The 23,971-nt window shown below is 42.1% G+C and overlaps 1 protein-coding gene across 3 annotated transcripts in view; it reads left to right on the plus strand.

Annotated features, from left to right (window-relative positions):
* The window catches only part of DIAPH3 (diaphanous related formin 3), a 125,392-nt gene that overhangs the window by 31,610 nt on the left and 69,811 nt on the right, over window positions 1-23,971 (plus strand). For all 3 annotated transcript variants that reach the window (XM_077927787.1, XM_077927788.1, XM_077927789.1), the window contains exons 17-23: window positions 1,056-1,170; window positions 7,170-7,259; window positions 10,079-10,173; window positions 12,300-12,401; window positions 13,167-13,406; window positions 18,052-18,181; window positions 20,103-20,226. In XM_077927787.1, the coding sequence (XP_077783913.1) occupies window positions 1,056-1,170; window positions 7,170-7,259; window positions 10,079-10,173; window positions 12,300-12,401; window positions 13,167-13,406; window positions 18,052-18,181; window positions 20,103-20,226 (896 nt within the window). The remainder of the gene's footprint in view (window positions 1-1,055; window positions 1,171-7,169; window positions 7,260-10,078; window positions 10,174-12,299; window positions 12,402-13,166; window positions 13,407-18,051; window positions 18,182-20,102; window positions 20,227-23,971) is intronic.

Raw genomic sequence — 23,971 nt, forward strand, 5'->3', positions numbered from 1 at the left:
GAACAGATCAAATACTTCAGTTATCTAGGGCTCACATTCCATCATACAGGATCTTGGAAGCACCACTGGCAAACCTCCCTTCAAAAGGCGGAGATCACAAAGCTAGCCATATTCAGATTCTTTTTCACAAAGGGTGGCAAATATGTTCCAGCAGCCTTAAGGGTTTTCAACGCAAAACCCGTTTCCCAACTCCTGTACGCTGCAAATGTCTGGCATAATGGGAACCTGCCAAAGCTAGATGGCTTTCAATCAAAATTTCTATGATCTCTACTGCAGGTACCCAACTGTGTCCCCAACTCCATACGTCTGTTAGAAGCTGGTGAATGCCCAATTTCAACTAAAGCGTGGTGGGCTGCCCTAAAACATTGGCTCAGAATTTCAGTGTTTGATCTAGGGAAGGGTTTGTACCAGCACCTGACCAATGAGGAATTTGTCAGCAAATGGCAGAAAACCATGGCTAGAAAAGCCACCTCTATTGGTCTGTCACCCCCCAACTGTATTACCTGGGTTATGAAGGCGCCCAAAAGATACTAAAGCAAAGATTCACGAAGTGAACGTAACGTCTGTGCGTGCGTGGGTCACGTTTCGACACTTCTGCACATGCGCGTGACGTCATTTTGACGGTCTGCGCATGAGCGAACGGCGAAACCCGGAAGAAACGCGCTCCGTTACTTCCGGGTCGCTGCAAGCGCAACCCGAATTTGCCTAACCCGAAGCGTATTCGTCCCGATGTATCACTGTATTGTCTATCCTTAACGTATACTTTGAGGCTTCAAAGCACCTACATTTCAGTAATCCTTGAGTGTCAGCCAAGGGCAAAAAATGGCACCCAGACTTTCTGAGGTGCTCACAAATAGAGAATCTTTAGGTGAAATTCACCTGGCGCCCTGCTAATTTCGAACTCTTCTAAGTCATTGGAAAGAACTAATATTACTTTCTCTTCATCGTTATCAGCTATATTAATGATCAACTTCCATATTTCGTGCGTGACTTCTAGTATTATATATCTGTAGCTAATGTGATATCACTCAGCAGTTATGTTATTATATTTGCAGATTAGACCACAAGAAATGAATGAGAACTGTTTCTGGATTAAGGCAAATGATGGCAAATATGAGAGTGCTGATCTTTTAGGCAAGCTGGAGCTTACGTTTTGTTGTAAAAAACCCCGTAAGTAACTAATTGTTTTGTTTTAAATTCTTATTAGGTTAGAAAATGAGCCTAGTTGATTTTGATTGAAACATCAGAATTTCTTACAACTACAGTTGAATATGTCTACACGTGCTGTCTGAGAACCAAGTTGAATAGTACTTTGGCTTACCTAAGGCCTTTTATAAGTGATACCATATGAACTGTAATTAGGAAGAATTAGGAAAAGGAGCATATAACATACGACAATTTTGGGTCAATGTTTTGTAATGGGATGTACAATGGTTCAAAGTTGGGGATGCAAGACACAGATCTGTGATTTTTGAGGGTGTGTGTGTGCGCGCGTGTATTAAACTGATCGTGACTTGATGGCCTTTATTGAAAAACGGAGAAAGTAGGGAGCCCAGGAAGTGACTGGCTAGAGCGCCATGTGCTTCAGTGGTATAAGAGAAGTGCAGCTGAAATCAGAATATCACTATCTCCATCTCCACGTTAATCTTCATTGGCTTTAAATAGATGAGTGGTGCTCTGGTGGTGGTTCATGAAAAGCTGCTATTCATACTTTTGATTTTGAGTATGAAACTTGTTCAAGTTGCAGATGCTTGCTTGATAAACAACTCTTGATTGTTGATTGTGTATTAAATGCACTGTACAGTGGTACCTCGGGTTACATATGCTTCAGGTTACATACGCTTCAGGTTACAGACTCCGCTAACCCAGAAATATTACCTTGGGTTAAGAACTCTGCTTCAGGATGAGAACAGAAATAATGCAGCGGTGCAGCAGCAGGAGGCCCCATTAGCTAAATTGGTGCTTCAGGTGAAGAACAGTTTCAGGTTAAGAACAGACCTCCAGAACGAATTAAGTTCTTAACCTGAGGTACCACTGTATTTGGTTACAGTGATTTGAAAAATAGCTCAGCCCATAGCAGTTTGATGTTGTGTGGGCATAGCTTAATTTACATTTTTAATCTAGTTTAGCAATACTTTTCTTAGAACCAATCAAATCAAGGCAATCTACAACTGTGTATTTGGGAGTTTTTTCTTATGAGCTAACATGGCTGCCTTTCTGGTTTTTTGTTTGTTTGTTTGTTTTGTTTTGTTTTGTTTTTGTTTCTTTAAAGGAAATGCTGATTAAACTTGAGTAAATTGGTTTTATAGTGGTACCTTGGTTCTCAAACTTAATCCGTTCCAGAAGTCCATTCCAAAACCAAAGCGTTCCAAAACCAAAGCGCTTTCCCATAGAAAGTAATGCAAAATAGATTAATCTGTTCCAGACTTTTAAAAACAACCACTAAAACAGCAATTTAACATGAATTTTACTATCTAACGAAACCATTGATCCATAAAATGAAAGCAATAAACAATGTGCTGCAGTCACACAATCAATCAATCAATCAATCAGTAGCTGAACTGGGTTCAACACAGTCATAAACTTAACAAAAAGAGCCACAAAAACACAAAATAAATAGCAAAAATAGTCAGACCTCAGCATAACACTCAAAATGGAATTGTGGCACTCAAAATGGAAGCATAACAACCAAAATGGAGCATGTCCAGCTTCTGAAAAAAGTTCGCAAAGCGGAACACTTACTTTTGCAGTGTTTTGGTGTAGCCTTATTAATCCATGGGTAGGAATAATTGTTGCACCCGAGCAGAGACAAAAGGAGCCAAACGACACCAAGGGGTTAATCCAGAGAAAGAGCGTTTTATTCTGCCATCCGGGGGGGCAGAAGGCACCTGTGTGATTCAGTTCACAAAAGACAGGCCGCACCGAAAACATTTTACAAGCAGGTTTTATCCTTTTTTGCAAACCCCTTTTTTCCTCTCCCCCTTCACAGGTTCTTACATAGAAATGTTGCTTTTCGTTCTCTGGCTCTGTTCCCGGAAGTATGTTGCAAGTCAATGTACCAGGACAAGGTTATTTGGATCTGGGAAGCGAAAAGCTTTTCTGTTCTCAGCTATGGGTTTGTTACAGCGTTTTTGTTACAGAGAGGACTGCTTAGCTCGTGCTTTTTGTCTTAGAGGAATATGCAGTTTTAAAATGCGTACGCCGAGGCCTGGCTGGGGGGGGGGAATTCACAAACAGTTTTTTTAGGGCTTTCTGGGGTAACCCTAACTGTACCCCTTCATTGGTTCCAAGTTGTTTGAGTACCAAGGCGTTTGAGAATCAAAGTACCACTATATATTTATCCTCAAACGGTAAAATAAAGAGGCAGTGGGATAATCCTCTAAACTTGATAGTCCTTGAAAGCAAATAGAAGTTCTTTTCATTTAAAAAGTAAAAAGTAGAAAGAAAGGGGAAGGGATCCCTTTTTTTTAATGATAAGCATGTGAACCTGCCCTGTGGAGCAAGCTGCTCTCTCTCTCTCTCTCTCTCTCTCTCTCTCTCTCTCTCTCTCTCCCTCCCCCTCTCCCTCCCCCTCCCCTCCAATTGCAAGAGCCGCAAGAAACTGTGTCGGAGTGTCATGCCCAATCCCAACTCACTTGCCACCCAGCAACTCTTTGACAAGTTTTCCCCTGCCAACAAGCACGCCCTGGTTGCGAGCAGAGGTTGGGTGATCCATGGTTCATCATTGTGGCTTTCACTGTGCAATTAACAAGATAAGTAAGTCCCTTGCAGGGGATGGTGCCGCAGACCTCCATAGTGGTGTTCCACAGACCCTCAGGGTCCCCAGACCCCTAACTGGGAAGCACTGTTTTAATAAGTTCACCTCCCCCCCCCCCCCGACTTAGGCATGGTTTTCAAGCTTTAATTTTCTTTCATCCTTGTTCAAATCCAAATTCTATCACTGGTTAGCTGATTATTTGCAGCTCCTGTTTCTGCTTGCTCTACCCAAGGTCACAATAAGTGAATTCTTCCTTCTGCAACACCAAACACCATCCAGAGATGTTCGTAAATATAAATTACATAGTCACCCAGTCACTCCTTGGTCGGAGGGGGCAGGCATAGTAAAACCTTATCCAATTCCTTATAAAACATAAAACAGACATCTGATCCCCTCTTTTTTCTCTGTAGAGCAGTCCTTTATCCAACAACACATGCCATTTTTTTCTCATTAATCAGGAGAGGGCAGAGACAGAAAACCAGAAGCAAAAATTGTAGCAAACATGAAGCAGTCTGCCTTCTTCCTCCATTCACAATTGCTGTAGGGATTTTTCAAGACATCAAAATACAATTTAAGTACCTTCAAAAGTTCCCGTTCTTTCGGCAGCTGATTTAGTCTCAGCTTTATTTGCATATCTTGCATAGAGAGTGCTTCTCGGTTTGCCCAGTTTGCCAGATTAAGGAGGAACCTTTCCACAGATCATGCCAGAAGTGGAGGCTCTTTCTTTGGCAGCGGGCATGCTCCCAGTGTCTCCCCAGTTCTGCCTTCTGAAGGAGTAGACACAGGGTCAAATGGCATTTGCTGGTGCCTTGGTCTCTCCAATACTTCTCAGAGAGGTTTGGGAGCGATGATGCCTCTTTCCCTCCCTCGCCACTGCCTTAGGGGCTGTGAAGAACGTTCACCATGAAATGTGGGTGTGGCTGGAAACTGAGATACAGTGGTACCTCGCAAGACGAATGCCTCGCAAGACAAAAAACTCGCTAGACGAAAGGTTTTTCCGTTTTCGATTTGCCTCGCAAGACGAATTTCCCCTATGGGCTTGCTTCGCAAGACGAAAACGTCTCGCGACTTTGTTTTCTTTGTCTAAAAACAAAGACATGTTTTGTTTATAAAGTTAATTTATTTTCCCTTCAATTTTTGAACTGCTCTTTACAGTATGTGTGACTTTAAAGAGCAGTTAATAAACTGTTGTTGTACCAAATTTGGCTTTGTTTGGACTTTTTTTGACCATAGGAACGCATTAATTGATTTTCAATGCATTCCTATGGGATTTCGTGCTTCGCAAGACGAAAAATTCGCTAGACGACAAAAATTGCGGAACGAATTAATTTCGTCTTGCGGGGCACCACTGTAACGGTTGTTTTAATCTCTGGAGATACAGCAATGCTGCTGCCGCCACCTCTCCTACACTCCTGGTTTAGACCTGAGGCTGGGCACGAGGGAGCTGGCAGCAACTCTGCTGCTGCCACTTCTCCACTCCGCCCCCCAAGTCAGACCTGATCTGAGAGCGGAGCTGTGGCTAGGTGTGACTTGCGCCCCAGAGCCAGTCTCCAATAATGGAGCCTGGGGGGGGGGTGCCTGGTTGCGCCTCCACAAAAATACCCCCCCCCAACCTCCAACAGATCCCTGCTTCAATCCCTTCCATTACCCCACTGTTTTCTGGTTTCTGCTTCCTGTACCTAATCATCTTAATTCTGTGGCTACTGAGCAGGCTTAGTGTTCATTGGGCTGACTTTGGTATGTGGGCACGTGTGTTGTCCTCTTGCAATTTTTTAAGTGATTACAGTGGTGCCTTGGTTCTCAGATGTAATCCGTTCCATAACCAAGGTGTGCTTTCCCATAGAAAGTAATGCAAAACGGATTAATCCGCTCCAGACTTTTAAAAACAACCCCTAAAACAGCAATTTAACATGAATTTAACGGGACCATTGATCCATAAAATGAAAGCAATAATGAATGTTCTGTACTATAAAATAAATAAGACAGCATTGTAGATGATAAAAATTAAAATTTAAACAATTTCTTACCTGCACTGATGATAGTCACTGTTTGGGTGGGGGGTGTTTATCCATTTCTGTAGTCACACAATCAGTCGTGACAATCAGTCACAAAAACAAATTAACCAAAAAACTCAAAAACAAAATAAATAGCAAAAACAAAAGCGCCAAACTTAATCCGTTCCAGAAGTCCGTTTGACTTCCGAAATGTTTGAAAACCAAGGTGCAGCTTCTGATTGATACAGGCACCTTGGAAACAATAGCTGACAGTCGCTATTTGGCTTCCAAAAAACGTTTGAAAACCGGAACACTTCGGGTTTTTGGCATTTGGGAACCAAGGTACGACTGTTTTTTGTAATTTTGCAAACCTGAGGGTTCTCTGAAGCATGCTAATACCCCTTTTGTTTTTCATTAGCCCAGTTTTAGCTGGATAACAGTTGGCACTCACAACATCAGTATGCTGTTAGAGAAAGTTGTAGGCTCAAACCAGAAATAGAGATGGGCGTGCAGTAGAATTCATGTGTAAGAGCTACACATGTGATGTACTGACTAGTTATTCTTATGTACCACCAAGCTATGTGTGCTACTGTAGAGTCATTAGATTGGTACCTTGCCTTGGTTCCTGCTGCTGGTTTGGGGTTGCACATTGTGGTCCCAAGCAGATGGCTATATGAAACCTAACTCTGTGTGTGTGTGTGTGTGTGTGTGTGTGTGTGTGTGTGTGCGCGCGCAAAAAAATGTATGAGGAAGCAATTTCTTTCCACAGCCATAGTTGATTGTGCTCTTGAAGCCAAATTGCTGTCACAGGTGTGTGTGTGTGTGTGTGTGTGTGTGTGAGAGAGAGAGAGAGAGAGAGAGAGAGAGAGAGAGAGAGAGCACTGTTGGGATAGCAATCCAAAGCCCCAACTGAGTTGTGGGGCAGAACATTGACCACTATGAAGTTTTCCTGCTAGCGCCTCCTGTGGTGGAAGGCTTTTACTTTTTTGCTTTGCCAGTTCCAGGTTGGCACAGTAGAGAAGTTTGGATTGTGATCTTACATGGCAATCAGACTGGCTTTGGTACAGTGAATGCATCACTGTCCTGCTTTGTCTTCAACATAATGCCACATTTTGGGGCCTTTTGTCACCCATACTGCCCATGACTTTAGTGGGAATATCTCCACCCATTCCTAATCTCCAGCAGTGGTGCAGATTGGGGCTTAGGGTTGTGGCTTTACTGCTTACTTTTAAAATCTAGCAACATGAATCTTGTTATGTGCTTCTCATATGTAAGGAATGGAACTTTCTGCACTTGCATATTCATATTTAATTTCAAAACCACAACAAAATATGTATCTTTAGAGAAATATTTGATGCTTAACATTATTGTGTGCTAATAACATTGTGTGCTAATAACATTGTTGTGCTTTTTGACAGTAAAAAAAGATGAAAATATTGAAGAGAGAAGTATTAAAAAACGAATCAAAGAACTCAAAATTTTGGATCCAAAGATTGCTCAAAACCTTTGTATGTAAATGCTTTACTTTGTTTAAAACATTTTAGAGTATCAGATTTTTTTGAAAATAACAGTGTGTTCTACTTACTGAATTGTATTTATTATTACTATATTTAGGACTCAATGTGGCTTACAGCTAAAATAGAAACGGCTTAAAACAGAAATTTTAAACTTTTAATTTGTATTAAAGCACGGATTGTCACCATGGTGTCCTCCATATGTTGTTGAACTCCACCTCCCATCAGTCTCAAGCAGCATGATTCCAACATATGGAGGAAGTTATGTTAGCTTACCCCTGTATAACAACAATATCAACAGTAGGTTTAACTTATGTAATGGTGAGCGTAGGATTCATTACTGTACATACCAGAGCTTTCAGACATTTGAAACTAAATTGCAAAAGTACATAAATTTCTGGAAGATTATCCATCAGAAACAAATATAGCTATCAGTAGATGGTTGTTGTTTATATTTAAAATCAGAAATTCTCTTTATTCAGTATTTGCCATCTTCAATGGGGATTTTTCTAATGAGCTTGTTTCTCTTGGCTTGTCCACACTTCAGCTTGTCCTGTACTTTCTGAGAGGTTTTTCATTTGCCCTGCCGCTTCCCCAGGGAAAACCCTCTGTTTACAGTGAATCGTAACAAACGGCAGATTGACATTTGAAACAATTCAGTGGTAAACAGCAGATTTTCCCAGGGTAAGCAGTGGGGCAAACAAAAAACCTCTTGCACTCTTACCTAGAAAGCATGGGACAAGCAGAAGTGCGGATGAGCTCTCAACTTGCTCCCACAGCAGAATTAGTAAGTTTCTCCAGTGGCTTGGGAGAAGAGATAGTTATTGACTAGACAATGGTGACTTCACCATCCATGCTGTTGAGGTGAGGAAATTCCAGTCATGGCACAATCTCGCATCCCCTATGGTATTCTTCTGGAGCAGCTGTTTTGAGTTGGGGGGTGGGCAGTCAGGGGCATAGCTATCTTCTCCGGTACCTGGGGCAACCCGCCCACGAGGCTGCTGCCATGAGCCCTGCGCAGGGGCCACCATCCTCCTTCGCAGCTTTGCTGGCAGGCAGCGGCCCCAACAGCACCCGGAGCGCACTGCACCCACCTTGTTCCGCCTCTGGGGGCAGTACTGCTTTGCAGACGTTTTGATCCTACTTGGCTGACCATCTTCAGAAAGTGGTGATTGGGCTCATGAGCCGCCTTTGTGAGGTGCTGCAGGTTTCAGAGTTCATGAGCTTAACATCTATGTGGAAATGCTGAGTGGGATTATCCAGAGTTTTGGAGTGCATTGCACTCCTTTTGTTTCCTGAAACAGACAGATGCCGTCCAGCCCAACCTATCAGCTCCTGGTACACAGCTCTATTCCTTCTTTACATCTGCAAGTGTGGCAGTGAGTGTGATAGCTCTGTTTCTGACCGCAGTAATGAACTGGATAAGAGCCGTTAAACTGAAGTTTAAACCACATAAGATGATAGAGTTAGTGGGTGTTTCTCTAGACTGGAGGGTGGGGTGTGATCTGCCATGGATGGGGTTGCACTCCCACTGAAGGAGCAGGTGTGTAGCTTTTGGGTACTTCTGGGTACTTTAGGCTCACATGACTTCTGTGGTGCAGAGTGCCTTCCATCAGCTTTGTCTGGTAGCCCAGCTATTCTCCTTTTAAGAAATGATAGTCTGAACACATAACCCCAATCTTGGCATGACTGCAGTGGCTACCAGGCACGATTTGAGTTGTAAAGCCATATGCAGTTTGGGAGTCTCGTACCTCAAGGACCGCCACTCCCCACTTCAACCAACCTGAACCCTACTGTCAGGTGTTGGTGTGGTTGCTCGAGAGCAAACAGGCAAGACTCCAACCTGTCTTTTCCAGGCTTTATTATCTGTACAAAGTATTTACAGTGCAGAGCGTTGCAAGTCCATGTCTGCTCAGTCGCTAGCAGAATCTGGGAGTTGGCGGTCCTTATACCTTCCCCAGCATAACAGTCGTGTGACCCCCATCCTTCTCCTCCCCTCTCTGCGCGCAAACCTACTGCGCAAAGTGGGCATTGGCAAAGGGGGACTTGCCTCCCCTGCGCTTTGCTCAGGCTCGGTGTTGAGGTCTCCCTAGCATCTTCTGATCCCTGCACCCCTTGCCCACTGGAGACGGGGCTTTCCTCCTTGCCAGAGGAAGAACTGCTTCGCAAGATTTTTAGAGGCTCCCTGTAACACAACTGCCCTGCCACCTCTCGCCTCTAAGCTGATGGCAGTTCCCTGACACCTCCATTCATCATTGTGGGCCCTTCTCTGCGTGCGACTTCCAAAGGAGGTGGCAACAAGACAACAGGCCTTCTCAGTAGTGACTCCCCATTTGTGGAATGCTTTTTCCTTGGGAGGCATGCCTGGCACCATTGCTTTCTGTTTTTAGATGCCAGGCAAAAGCATTTTTATTCACTCAGGCCTTTGGATCCTAATTTTATGCTTAGCTTGTAATGGGATAGGGTTCAGTTGGATTTGCTCTCTGATGCATATTATTGATTAATGTTTTAGATTGTTTGTAATGTCTGTTTTTGTAAGTAGCTTTGAGATAACTGTTGTGAGAAAGGCAACTAATAGGTTTAATAGAGAATTTTATTTACTAATTTATCTTCCATTTCTCTTTCCTTATTTGAGCTCATGTATCCTGCTAAAGTTATTGATGTGCCACAAATTTATAAAGTGAGCAAGTGGTCACTTTAAAACTTTTGGTAGACATCTCAGCAAGCACTGTAGCTGGACAGCATTACTTTTGCTTAGCCAAAATGTGTTCCCATTTGATAAGCATAGTTTGTGTTTGTGTGCTTTTCCTTAGCTATCTTCTTAGGTTATTTTCGGGTACCTTATGAAGAAATAAAAATGATGATACTGGAAATAGATGAAGCCCAGTTGTCGGAGTCTATGCTTCAGGTATGGTGAACTGATAAGCAGCTTTATAATCAGGTTTTTATGAATACAAAACTGTTGGTTTAATGTTTAGCTGACTTGGCTTCTAATGCAGAAGGGCAGGATGTAAGTTTAAAATAAAACTAGCCTGATGTAATTCCAGTGATGAAAAGAATACTCTCCTAAACGTCTCCTAAATCATCATCATTCCTTCATCTTAAGGTCCCTGGGCTGGTTACAACCATTGAAAAAGCTACAATAAAACATGGAAGGAGCAAAAGGTCATGAAGTTCAAGCTAATGCCTCAAAGCACTATTCACTGCAAAGCCAATCCATTGCAGATGTAGTCACTTAGTAGGCTACATGATATAGCAAATAGGGATAGTTGAAATATTGGGGACTGTCTGGAGTTTTGTTTGTTCCTGGGCTTAAAGACTTTGGGGTGGAGGGAAGAACTGGTTTTCTTGAAGTGTGGAGAGTGATGGGATGATATTCAACATTGTATAAGCAGAATTCATTTTCCTCTTCACCTGCTTCTCCAAGCGCCCCACTTCTACTTTGGAAGGTCACATCAACTCTCTGGAGTCGATTTGGAAACTGCACAGGTGGGAGGGGAAGAAGTTGTTCTGTTGTGAGAGTGTAAGCCACTTTTGCCTGTGGATGGGCTTCACTAAATATCACTGACTATCCATATTTCAGTGATCAAGTTTTCGAAGTGGCAAGTGTACTCTATTCTTGCAGTTCAGTGACAAACCGCCCCAATTGCTTTAGCTTTCTAAAAACATTCAGTTTAAATATCCCAAGTGATAGGAAATGAATAAAATGGCATGAAATCTCTCTGAAGCAACACAGCAGCCAGGAATTAGAGCAAGAAGCGTTGTATAAATTGTGGTATATATTGATACCTCCCCCCCCCCAGCTGTGCTAGTGAATGTGATGATGTAAGTGGAGATGGGTGTAATTAGGCCTTAACTAATGTATGGTCTCTCTTGCCAGCCATCTAGTAGCATAGGCCACTAGTGGGAGAAGGAGAATGTTCTAATGAAGGTTCTACATCATTCACTTTCTATTAGGCCATGTGTGATATGAATATCAAACCCTCCCACCTTTAAGGTACAGGGTTTTGTTGTAAAACCTCAGGCTTTATTCTGTCAAGTGGGCTCACACAGCATTAGTTTGTTGGTTAAAACCTTTGTGCAAAGCTCTACAGAGCTACAGAATTTCCAGCCCTTTTGTTTATATCATCTGGTACAATTTGTAGCTTGAATTGAGTGCCATCATGCTGTAAATTTGTTATTTGTGCTGAATAATGCCATTGGTGTAGATTGAAATCCTAGTGCTAAATACCTTGTCTAGATCAATTCTTAAGTTAGACTGTAATGATGTACTTTTAATAGTTTACTTTTATTTAAAGGTTATATGTTTATTGGCACAAATTTTCTACGTGGTATCACCATACAAACAAAAAGCAGTTTGCCCAAATAAACAAGCATAGTAACTGATGTAAATAATAACATTTTTGGCTTTTTTTAAAAAATCACACAACTTATGCAACCGTGTAATCAGAGTAATAACATAGTCAATGTTTAAACTCACATAAAATTTAAGGAATATTTATTGTAGCATAGAAATTCAACATTGGTGTTTTCTGGGAATTAGAATTGCCAGGTTCTGACTAGGAGGCCAGTACAGTAACCCACTTAAGAGTTCACTTCTCCATGAGAAAATAATTTCCAGTTGTCAGCATTCATTAAAAAACTGTTTCCCCCCACCCCCATATTCTTGTATGGCATTTCTTTTGAAGGCTGTTTATTGACTGCTACTTAGCTTTTTTTTCCTGGGGCTATGATTACAACAGTTTTCAAGTAGTGAAGAAAATGGAAACTTGCACTTTTAAAAATCAGGAATTTCCGCTTTTGCACTCAACACTTGAATTCTATTTTCTCACTGGAGTCAGTTTTAGTTTTCATTTTTTTAGTGATAAAATCCTTTTTTCATGCGTTGCTGTTTGAGCAAATTCCTTTGATTCTTTGTGAGACTGAATTGAAATTTTTTGAACTGGTTGTGTAAAATAAAACCTCATGGGAACATTTACTGAGAAAAGACCGTGAAAACTCTAAATATATTTCATATATTTTCATGATACATAGAATCTAATAAAACACCTTCCTGAACAAAAACAACTGAATGAATTGTCCAAAATGAAGAGTGAATATGAAAACTTGTCTGAACCAGAACAGTTCTGTATTGTGGTGAGTAGAACTGTTCCTTCTGCTTCATATGTGATGCTAACAATATCACTATAATTTTTGAATTTTTGAAAAGTATTTTAGTATTTTACCTCAAGCTGTATTTTTGGCTCTTCTACATAAGAAATGTAGAAAACTGGACACTTGCCTTCTAGTTTCTTTTGGTTGTTCGATGGCAGTAAGGGCTATGAGTGTTTGAACAGTGTCCTTGTTAGAGGCAAAAAAAGTCCAAGATAATGCTGGGGTTTTGATATACTGCAGGGATTTTGCTTCTGCCACCTTATCCCCTGAATTTAGAATAGTGAAGCAGAAAAAGAACGAAGAGACTTGCAGTCCCAAGAACACATGTACACAAGTAATTCTCCTATAACATTTTCTGAATAATGATGCTTAGAACTATATGTGTCACTCAAACTTTATTATGGCCTGAGCAACTGCTTATGCACTAATGTACCCCAGTAGTAATGTGTGGTGCTGTGCAAACAGCTTGATAAGAAGCACCTGGAAGACTAGAAGAAATGCTAGTGGGCTTTTTGGCTTAGTATATTCACAAGTTAAATATAGCTGAGAAGGATAATTATTCACAAGTTAAATATTGCTCAAACAAGTGTTCCTCGTTCATTCATCTATTTTGGGATAGTATATAGGCATGAGCTTTGGCTTCAGTCCATTTGTCATACCTGTAAATCATCCAAGATTAAACCAACCTGCTCCATGCTAAAGCATAACATAGGTTTTAAAAGAGAACTTTTTTCCCTTTTCAATCAGATGAGCGGTGTAAAGAGGCTGAAGCCACGGCTGAGTGCTATTCTTTTTAAGCTTCAGTTTGAGGAACAGGTGAATAACATCAAACCTGACATCATGGCTGTCAGTGCTGCCTGTGAAGAGATAAAGAAGAGCAGGAGCTTCAGTAAGCTTCTGGAACTAGTATTGCTAATGGGAAACTACATGAATGCAGGATCTCGAAATGCACAGACGTTTGGATTTAACCTCTGCTCCTTATGTAAAGTGAGTCTTTTTAAAGAGCTGTGAATGCTGAGTTCAGTGCTGCAATCACTTGCTTTTCATATTTACAATGCAGTTTAAATTGCTTTCTGTTTTTTGACACCTAACATCTTCAATAATTTCAGCTTAAATGTCTATTCATTTACCCCCACCCACTTATAAAAGCAGTTAATTTGTTTTGATCTAGACAATAGTAGATATTGTAAATGTGTATGCTCGGTTTCGAGATTGCTGTACAGTTTTAAAAGCTTTGGTGTTTCAAGCCGACAGAAAAAGGTGTGACATGGTGAGCTGTTGTTGCTGCTCATTGTCTCAATTACAAATATTTTTAGTAGTACATCAAAAATGAAACTGAAAGCTTGCACTTAGTGAATTCTGTTAAGGGTTCAACGGAGCAAATAATTGGTCCCAGTTCTGCAAGTACTTCAGATTTGTACAACATGGAGTATACTCAGTCAGAGCTGAAATACATTTATTTCAGCTTTTTCTTCTGATTTTGAAGGCTGATATTCTCCAAATATGCACTGGATATGTACATATTTGGCTACTATCTGATACTAAAGCATCAATATTATAATTGAATCTTGCAGTAAAGATAAAGGGACCCCTGACCATTAGGTCCAGTCATGACCGACTCTGGGGTTGTGGTGCTCATCTCTCTTTATTGGCCGAGGGAGCTGGCATACAGCTTACTGGTCATGTGGCCAGCATGACTAAGCCGCTTCTGGCGAACCAGAGCAGCGCACGGAAACGCAGTTTACCATCCCACCAGAGCGGTATGTGGCAAATTGGTATTTTGGGACCCCGCTAATTGATTTATTGGTCCTCAATTAGCTATTTATGGCAGCCCGGTCCGGCGCGCTTCCCTCAGCTGCGCCACTCAGCTCCGTCGTCCGGTAGCTCTCAGTCACACCTTAGCAGAGATAAACACAGCGGTGATGAAACTGTCACGTCCTTTGACAAACACATACAGAGTCCAGGTTTGTCCATTTCAGTTCTTTATTCCGACATTCCCCCAGGGATCTCCTGGGCTCCTTGCAGCCATTAGGAGAAACTGCGACTTTCTCCCTCAAAGACCAGAGGGGAACAGACAGAAACTCCTCCCAGGCTCCTCCCAGCTTCTACAGCTGACGTCTGAATGTTGAGGCATCATGGGAACTTCTTAACCTGTTAAGTTCCAAACCTGACACCCCCTCTTGCCGAAACCATTCTGACGAGACCCTTTGAGTTCAACACCTTTCCCTTTGCCTTGTGCCACTTCCCGGCATCTTTCCCAGGCACCTGTTGAACCCCTTCAATACTCCCAGAATCACACTGTGCAACACTTTTCCACGCACCTGTGACCTGATACCCTACTGACCCATTAGGGCCAGTAGTTGTGTCTTCTCCGTCAGACTCTTCCCCCTCTGACCTGACAACCCTTCCGTGAGCTTTCTCCATTACCGGAGATGAAGCCTCACACCTGGACACTCCTTTCACAACCCTTGGAGATGCCCAAACCTGCCCTGAACCCTGACCCTGGACTTGGTCCCCATCACCGGGTTTTGAACCCTGATTCTGGACCTGATCCCCCGTCACCGGGTTCAGCCACAGCCTCCCTTCTCCCTTGAGAAGACTTTGCACCCGTCACCTGGTGACGTATTCCCTTTTCCTTGAAAAATTCCTCCAGAGCAGACCCAGTAAACTGTGACCCTCGGTCGCTCTTGAACCCTTGCACCTTGGTGGAAAACCTTAGTTCCACCTCCGCAACCCAATCCTTGATCAGTTGCGTCGCCTCCCTCTGTGATTTGAGAGAGAGACACCAGCCAACCTGGCTGTGGTCATCTGTCAGCGATGGCACATACCTGGCCCCACCCAGACTCTCACACCTCATGGGTCCTGACAGATCTGTGTGTGAACAAGCTCAAAGGGCTTCTTTGGCTACCCTCCCAAACCCGGGAAAACCAAGTACCTTTGCACCTTTGCATGCCCTGCACCCTAGGGACCTCCCACATTTCCGGAGTTTACACCCTTTTGTGCACCTGTGCAACTTTTGCACATCTTTGGGAACCTTAGCACACTGCACCTGTGCTTTCCCAGCATTCCCACCACCCTCCAGAGGTGTCTCCAGAACAAAGAAATTATTCTTGCTCTTCGCCATGTTGATCCGTTGTCGCCCCCCTCTGAAAATGGAACAGGTGTCATTTTCAAAGCATTTTTGAACCCCTGCTTCGTTAGAGCAGATACAGATAACCGACAACTATTCAGTCCCGGCACAACGTAGACCTCTTGCTCCTCCTGTAAAGGAGAGAAAAACACGTTAGCCACACCACAGACTGATTTTCTGTGCTCCGTCTGCGAACATAACAGTCAATCCTGTTGAAACAGCCCTGCAGTTCCGCATTTTGCCTGCAGGCTTGCCTATCAGGTGCTGCCTGATAGTAGAGTCCAAAACACCCAGCGTGTCACCGTGTCCTGGCTGGAGTTGTTCTTCACAGTTGCCATAGAAGCAACAAACGTCCCGCTGCCTCTGTCCTTGGCAGCGTCCGAAACCGCAACATCCTGCGTTGCTCTGAAGACTGGACTTATCTCAGAGTTCCCAGACAACTCTGCAGCACGTATCTCCCTCTGCAGCAGATGGCTGGCCTTGAAGCCTGTAGCTGTGTCCTGTTTCCCAGGCTTCGACTTTCGACGCAAACATCTCTTGGCAGCCTTTGGAAAAAGAGGCTTTTCTGTGCTTTTACTGCTCACCGCCCCCCCCCCCCTGCTCCCAGGGCTCCCAGGACGCTTTCCTGCACCCCCAGTGGTAGGTAAAGGGCTCCCAGCAGCTTGCCTCTCTCCAAGCTCCTCACGCAGATGTTGAACTCCAGTGGAAAAACACTGCCTGGGGCTCCTCCCGCTGGCCTCCTTCTCCTTCTTCCGGAAAAGCACTCCTTGCCAGCTCTGCCCCCTCTGAGCCTCCACTGCATTCCAGCAGGCTTCTTAAACTTGCCTTTGGAAACCTTCGCCCCCCCCTCTGGGGCCCACAGCCCTTCCCAGCTGTGCACCGGCTCTCACGAAGGTGGTCAGCGCCATCTTGCCTTTCTGTTCTGAAGCAGCCATCTCCCGGCCCTTGCTGTCCGCCTCCAGCCTCACAAACTCCCTGGAGCACTAGCCAAACGGCCTCTGGCTTCCTGGCACCCAGAACAGTAGACTTCAGATCAGCAGCCAGGTTGCCCAACTTCTTAAAGTGAGCATGGAATGTCCTCCAAGACCTGGCAGCCTGCCATCCTCTTCCGTTCTCCCAAGGGGCCCCAAGCTGTACTTACAGTTCACAAGCTCCTCTGGCACTCCCTTCCGTGGAGAAACGATTTTCCAGCTGCTCTTCAGCTCTCCGCAGCTACTCCTTGCCTCTTAACACCAGGCAAAAAAACCCACCATCTCCTGCCGAACTTCAAACGCATTCCGGCAGCTCCAGTGACAGTTTTACAAGCGGTGATTAGTACCCATAACCTGTGGCAAATTGGTATTTTGGGACCCCGCTAATTGATTTATTGGTCCTCAATTAGCTATTTATGGCAGCCCGGTCCGGCGCGCTTCCCTCAGCTGCGCCACTCAGCTCCGTCGTCCGGTAGCTCTCAGTCACACCTTAGCAGAGATAAACACAGCGGTGATGAAACTGTCACGTCCTTTGACAAACACATACAGAGTCCAGGTTTGTCCATTTCAGTTCTTTATTCCGACATTCCCCCAGGGATCTCCTGGGCTCCTTGCAGCCATTAGGAGAAACTGCGACTTTCTCCCTCAAAGACCAGAGGGGAACAGACAGAAACTCCTCCCAGGCTCCTCCCAGCTTCTACAGCTGACGTCTGAATGTTGAGGCATCATGGGAACTTCTTAACCTGTTAAGTTCCAAACCTGACACGGTACCCATTTATCTACTTGCACTTTGACGTGCTTTCGGACTGCTAGGTTGGCAGGAGCAGGGACCGAACGGGAGCTCACCCCATCACAGGGATTCGAACTGCCGACCTTCTGATTGGCAAGTCCTAGGCTCTGTGGTTTAACCCATAGCGCAACCCGCGTCCCTGAATCGTGCAGTATCTTCCAGGAAATGATTCCTGGTGTGCAGTCTTATTTAGAAATTTTGCAATATCTTCATCCATTAAACATTTTGGGAAACATTCCCTGAATAAAAAAATTTAAACTTTGATGTCAAAATCTGAAAAGCTTATTATTTTATTTTTATTTTAAACATTCCCCCCCCCCTTTTCCATCAAGGAACTCAGAGCAGATGGTCTCCCACCTACTCAGGCTAAACTTGGTCCTGCTTAATTTCAATAAGGTTGCTACATCGTGTTCCTTTACAAAGCTGGTATCTTTTAGATACTTTACACTGCATCATGGGAGTTGTAGTCCAAAACATTTGGATAGCACCAAATTGGCAAGGACTGCTTTAGACCATGTCCGTGCAAATTGTAACTCTGTATTAGAAAACAGAATTTGAATATGAAAATCAAATTTTCAATTAAAATGGCAAATTAAATGCAATTAATTTTTTTAAATGGTTCAAAACTCAGTTTTCAGATATTGTGCAGGTAAACTGATTTCAATTTCTATAGTGTGTAAATCATAAAATATATGATCAAAATGTATTACTGCTTCTGAATATTCACTTACTAATTTCTAGTTAAAGGACACCAAATCAGTTGATCAGAAGACAACGCTGCTTCATTTTCTGGTGGAATTGTGTGAAGAGAAGTATCCTGAAGTCCTAAGCTTTGTTGAAGACTTGCAGAGCTTAGATAAAGCAAGCAGAGGTTTGTATTAAAGAATGGGCTAATATATTTTATTCAGCTGTTGTCCAGAATGAATAATTTTTTATTTGAGTGTTGAAGTTTGTATCCACACCCAAGAATTTACATTGCAGAATCCACACCCAAGAATTTACATTTCAGAATTTTCTACTTTTCAAGCTTCCTTGTAAGCGGAAGGTCATTTCAGGAAAGTTCATATTGAACTAAGAAAATGTCCAGAACAGAATAGTCGTGTGCAATAAGAAAGCAGCAACACAGAGTTGGAAATATTGTACATGATACTGGTATGCATCTTTGAAAGGTAAGAAGCTACAAGACTGGCACAAGAATTGTCAAGATTCCAAATCTGAAAAAGATGAGTAGTCCTGCAGTACCAGAGGCTCAAGCAGATGTATATCCAAACTGACAAGCAGCAAGCCCTCAAGAATTCTTCACACTTTCAGCCATAGGGATCCTCCCCCCTCCCCCTCCCCCCCAGAAAGAAGAAGCCATGCTGCACTTAATGCCAGGTTATCCTGCACATCCTGTATACTTTTGCTTTGCACCACAGTAGCAGGCCAACATGAATGTATGGGCTGAAAAGTTGGTCACTGAAATTTGCCAGGAGTGTAAGGAACAGATTTAAGACCCCCCTGAGATCCAGAAATGAGCGCCATTACTGGCTCACGTGCTTAGTCATCAAACATGCTGGGCATTGTACCTACTGAACATTTAGTTTCACAGGCCAGAGGCACTCTGGAGTCTTTTTTATGGTGCAACAGAATGGGGATTTGTGGATGATTCTGCTCCAAAGTGGTTCTACATATTCTGAATAAAAGAGTCAAGATGAAAATATTGAGGTCCATTCGGATAGTGCTTGAACTACAGAGTACCCAGGCACACAGAAGAAGACACATATTCTGATATGGTGCTCATGAAAGTTCAACACTTCCCCCAGTATCTCAGCCACTTCCAGTACAGGTAGTTGCTATTTGGGTTCATAGTCACATCCAAAGTTTCACTAAGGTACTAGTGGTGCTTGGGGCACATCTCAGGATACAAGTGGTGTTTTGTTATCCCAGGGGCAGCTAATCTGTGGTCTTTCAGATATTTTTGGATTCCAGCTCCCAACAGCCCAGGCAGCAAGAGAAATAGTCAGAGATAGTGGGAGTTGTAGTTCAGCTAGAGATGGAAGTTCAAAGGTTAGACACCCTGCTCTACTTAGCTGACATTTTATTTTGAACATAACTCAAGTATTCTCCGTAGAGAGGATTATAAATTCTGGAATTCATATTTATTTGCTCTTGCTCCTTGAATCAAGTGCTTCAGCCCATTCAAATATATCTCACCTATACTAGAGACCACAGTTTCACGGTGATCTGAGAGAAAAGTTTTCTGGAGCAAATCCTGAAACACAGGAGAGCAAAACTAGAAGTTCAAAATTTTAACATGTTTCTATCTGGAAAACAGACTGGCTGGTACATGAAGTCATGTGCACCTCATGGTTATTAGTCTACTCTTGGTAATTATATGCTTCACCAGGATACTATAAACAAGTTTTGCACCTACCACTGAACAACTTTCTCCCTTTAAGATGAGAGAGTCTGGCAGAAGCATATGTCCCCATGAAGAGTAAGTACTATAGTATGTTTGGTACTAATTGTATACCTATATACTGTCTCAACTGTGATCAGTATGCCCTCTCCAAATCACTCAATTGGTGCATTAACTAGTCAGAGCCTGAGTACATTTGCTGTTTCCGGTGATGTGACTGAGTAAATTTATTAAACTGATCATTCATGAAGATATTGAGTAGATGGTAGAACTCAACACATGACAAAAGTATTTCATAATGTGGACTTAGAGGAATCTTTTCAAGAAAGCATCTACTAACCGTATTCACCTTTTGATATGTGTGAGGTTTTAATTATAAATATATGCTTAGTTTCAGCAGAAAGCTTGGAGAAGAGCCTGAAGCAGATGGAAAGGCAGCTTATACAACTTGAGAAGGATTTAGAAACCTTTCCCCTTTCTGAAGATATTCATGACAAATTTGTGACAAAGATGTCCATATCCTTTTGCTGTTAAATAACTTATCTGGCTTTGTCTAAGGTTCTTTAACACTTTTAAAATTTATTTGCATAATCTTTATTAAAGTTATAGCCATCACTTCTGACAACCCTGACCTCATTTCTACCTTGAATTACTAAGAACCTAAAACGGCTTTAATGAAGATTCACCTATAATTCATAATCTGAAGGTAGTCCTGTGTCATCTCCAGTGGTTTGGCGTTTTCATCATATAGGCATGAAAGTGCTCATTGAATGGAAAATATTACTGGAGGAAACAGTTGAGAAGTTGACTAGTTAAGCACTACAACTTAAATTGGATGGAAAACAGCTTAATTTAGCAATGAGGGAAGAGTTGCCAGCTTGGGGTATCAATTTAGATTGCCCATTTTGATTATTTTTTTAGTCTGAACTACAAACTAATTTCAGTTTTTTAAAGCTTCTTTTCTCTTACTGTTTGGAATTGTATGTGTAATTATTCCTTTGAATTTATAGGAGCCGCCATCATTCTTTTCCATAAATCCTGTGCATCTTACCTGCTAATTTTGGTTCAGGTTTTTTCCTTTCAGATGCTTTTTGATGTGATTTTTTTCCCCTGTGTCTGGTTTGTAATTCACTAAGAAGCAAGTAGCATTAGCACAAAAGACAGCACCGGGGGGGGGGGGGTTGCACAAAAAGCAGATAGATGTGCTCTTGTGGGTTTCTTGTTTTTGTTGGCCTGTAGGAAGGTTTAATGAAGGTATGAAAGAACTAATTCTCTGCAGCTCTAAACCATTATGCTTCACATTCAGTTCCCATGACACTTCATGTTACTAACCAGAGTAATGTTAGCTGTTGGCCATTTGAGGCTACAAAATGTATTTTCATATTTAACACTTGGTCAGTACATTGGTATTGTACATAAATATCTATTTATTTCTTAAAATGTATATACTACCTGGTTGTAAGAAACCTCAAAGAAGATTACAAAAAGAATAAAACAATAAAATTATCAATTAAAACAATTAACAACAGTTTTAATCAGCAATAAAGTAAAAACAGATTAAAACACATCAACATGCTAGGTATCTGGTAGGCCTATCTAAACAAAAATATTTTAGCACATGCCGAAAAGTGTACAGTGGGGGCACCTGTTCCATATCAATAGGCAACAAGGCCCAAAGTATAGGTGCTGCCGCAATAAAATATTGATTTCTTATAAATGTGGAACAGGTATTATGTGGCACCTTCAACAGCGCTACTTCTGTAAATTGAAGCAATCAAATGGGCGCATGTGGGGTAAAGTGTCTCTGAGGTGAACCAGTCCCAAGGGCTTTATATACTAATTGCAACACCTTGAACTTGGCCCGGTAGCAAATCTGTAACTAGTGCAGATCACTTAAGAGCACGTATTATATGCTGACAATGCCTTATTCCTGTCAGCAATTGTGCTGCAACAATCTGCACTGACTGCAGTTTTCAGATCAAGCACAAGGGAAGCCCGACATAAAAGCGCATTGCAGTAATCTAGTCTTGAAGTAACCAGAGTGTGAAGTACTCTGACCAAGCTTTTCCTGTCTAGAAATGCTCATAGCTGTCAAATCAATTGTAGTTGACAAAAGACACTTCTAGCCTCTGAGCAACTGAGCCTCCATTGACACAGCTGGATCCAGAAGCACCCCCAGAATGCAAACCTGCTTAGTGCAACCCCATCCAGGATGCGCAACTGACCAATTTCTCGGACATGGGAACCACTTGTCCATAGTGTCTCTAACATGCCCAGATTCAAGTCCAGATTGTTTTCAGTCATCTTTCTCACTACTGTATCCAAGCAATGGCCCACACAGTTGCATGTCCAGGCCTGAACCCGGATTGGAATGAATCTAAATAATTTGTGTCATCCAAGAATACATTCAGCTGCCACACCGCAGCCATCTCCACCACCTCCCCCCAAAGTGGGTATATTCAACTGGTGAATAGTTGTTCCAGTCTAGGGTCCAGAGCTGGGGGTTTTTTAGGAGCAGCCGCACTACTGCCTCTTTCAAGGCAGCAGGGATCACCCCTTCACATCCACTGAATGGATATAAATGCATTCCATTTTAAAAGAGTCCTGCCTGAATGTCTCTTGCACCATACTGAGCGATACAGTTTCTACTGGCACAGTCACCAAGGTGTAATGACACTTCTATAGGTATTTCTGCCTTCTAGCCTATGATTGTCCAGAATCAGCAGTTGATAATCTGAATGATAAGGATTTGAAGCTCTCAGAATGGTTAGCAATTTTCTGTGCTTTCGCATGTAAGCATGACTATGCATGCACATGGTAATTTTAATTTTGTCTTTGCTATCTTAACTGCCACCTTGAAAGCATTCTAGCATATACATTGCTTACCTGAAGGACAGCACTGAACATGGAAATGTATTCATAAACCCTACCTACAGGTTTACACACAGGTTACTCTTATTTATAAGAGAGTGTATTATCTGAAACTTCACAGAAATACCTCACCATTTCAACCAAATTCACATGTGACACTTAAACAGATGGTTTGATCTTTAAACACTGTTAAGATGCAATAGTTAGCTCTCTTCTGCTAACACTCCCTATAGGCAGGGAATAATTGAGGAACAGTGGAGTTACATGTGGTTTCTGGTAATGGCTGAGAGCTTTCTAATTAAAGACACTCACTTCCAGGAAAACTGGAGTTACGATAAATTACAAACCAAAGGAGACTTGATGTAAAGGTTAGATGAACCTGCACAGCGTGAAGAAGTTGGGGCCTGTCCGAGCTCTTATTGTTATGACAGGGGAAGTTGAATGATGCTGATTTCTTTTGAAAGGCACACAGCTCGTAAAAAGCATTCGGTGGGAAAGCTGAGACAGGAAGGATGGGGCTTTGTGAAAACTAATTTCTCACTTGCCATACAATTACGCTCTGTAGGCAACTTGGCTATTACATCCTGTCACTAAATATCATAACCTGGAGCCGGCTAATGAATTGATTAGCATTCATAGTTCTTTTAGAAGTCAGATATGTGCACAGTCAGTGGGTTCTATTATTGATAGAATCTATAATTATATAAAAGACTTCCTTGCTGGATTATTCTAGTTAGCTGTCCATTGCAGTTGTGTACACTACTTTACATGCAATTAAATCCCCACCCCCGCTTTTTTTGCTGTAGATGGGAATTCCAGAGAAATAAAGCATAGAACATTAAAACCATTTATGCAAACATTATGATGAAATGTAATTAAAATTACTTGATAGGTATAGATGTGCAAACAAGTTAAATGAAAATTGGGTCCTTGAACAGTTTTGAGAAGCTCACATTTCTCTTTGATTATAATACAGGCACACCATTATCAAAATACACGATAAGCTCTAGAGCTCTTATCTACAAAAACAAATTGATAAAATACTTTTGTCAGTTTTTCTTGCACTACTTTGTCACTTTAGAAAGCCATTTAAATATATATTGCAAGAGACGACAAATCTATAAAAATAATTTTATGAACTAAATGGTATTTTGTACTTCTGTACTTTTTCAGAATAGCAGGAAAATAGTGTCTCATTTTATCAAGAAAATGACAGTTTTGGAAATAAAGCATTTAGTACCCTGCTAAATTTTGCTTGATTAATAATAGTAATACGTTTTAATAGTGTGCTGATCGTTAAAGGGATTTGTATAAATTGTTCTCTGTGAGATGATAGTATTGGCTATGTATGATGATCTGTTGATGTAAAATTAAATTGCCAGTGGAGCC

The sequence above is a fragment of the Podarcis muralis genome, chromosome 4 (assembly GCF_964188315.1).
Source record: "Podarcis muralis chromosome 4, rPodMur119.hap1.1, whole genome shotgun sequence".
NCBI classification, from domain to species: Eukaryota; Metazoa; Chordata; class Lepidosauria; order Squamata; family Lacertidae; genus Podarcis; species Podarcis muralis.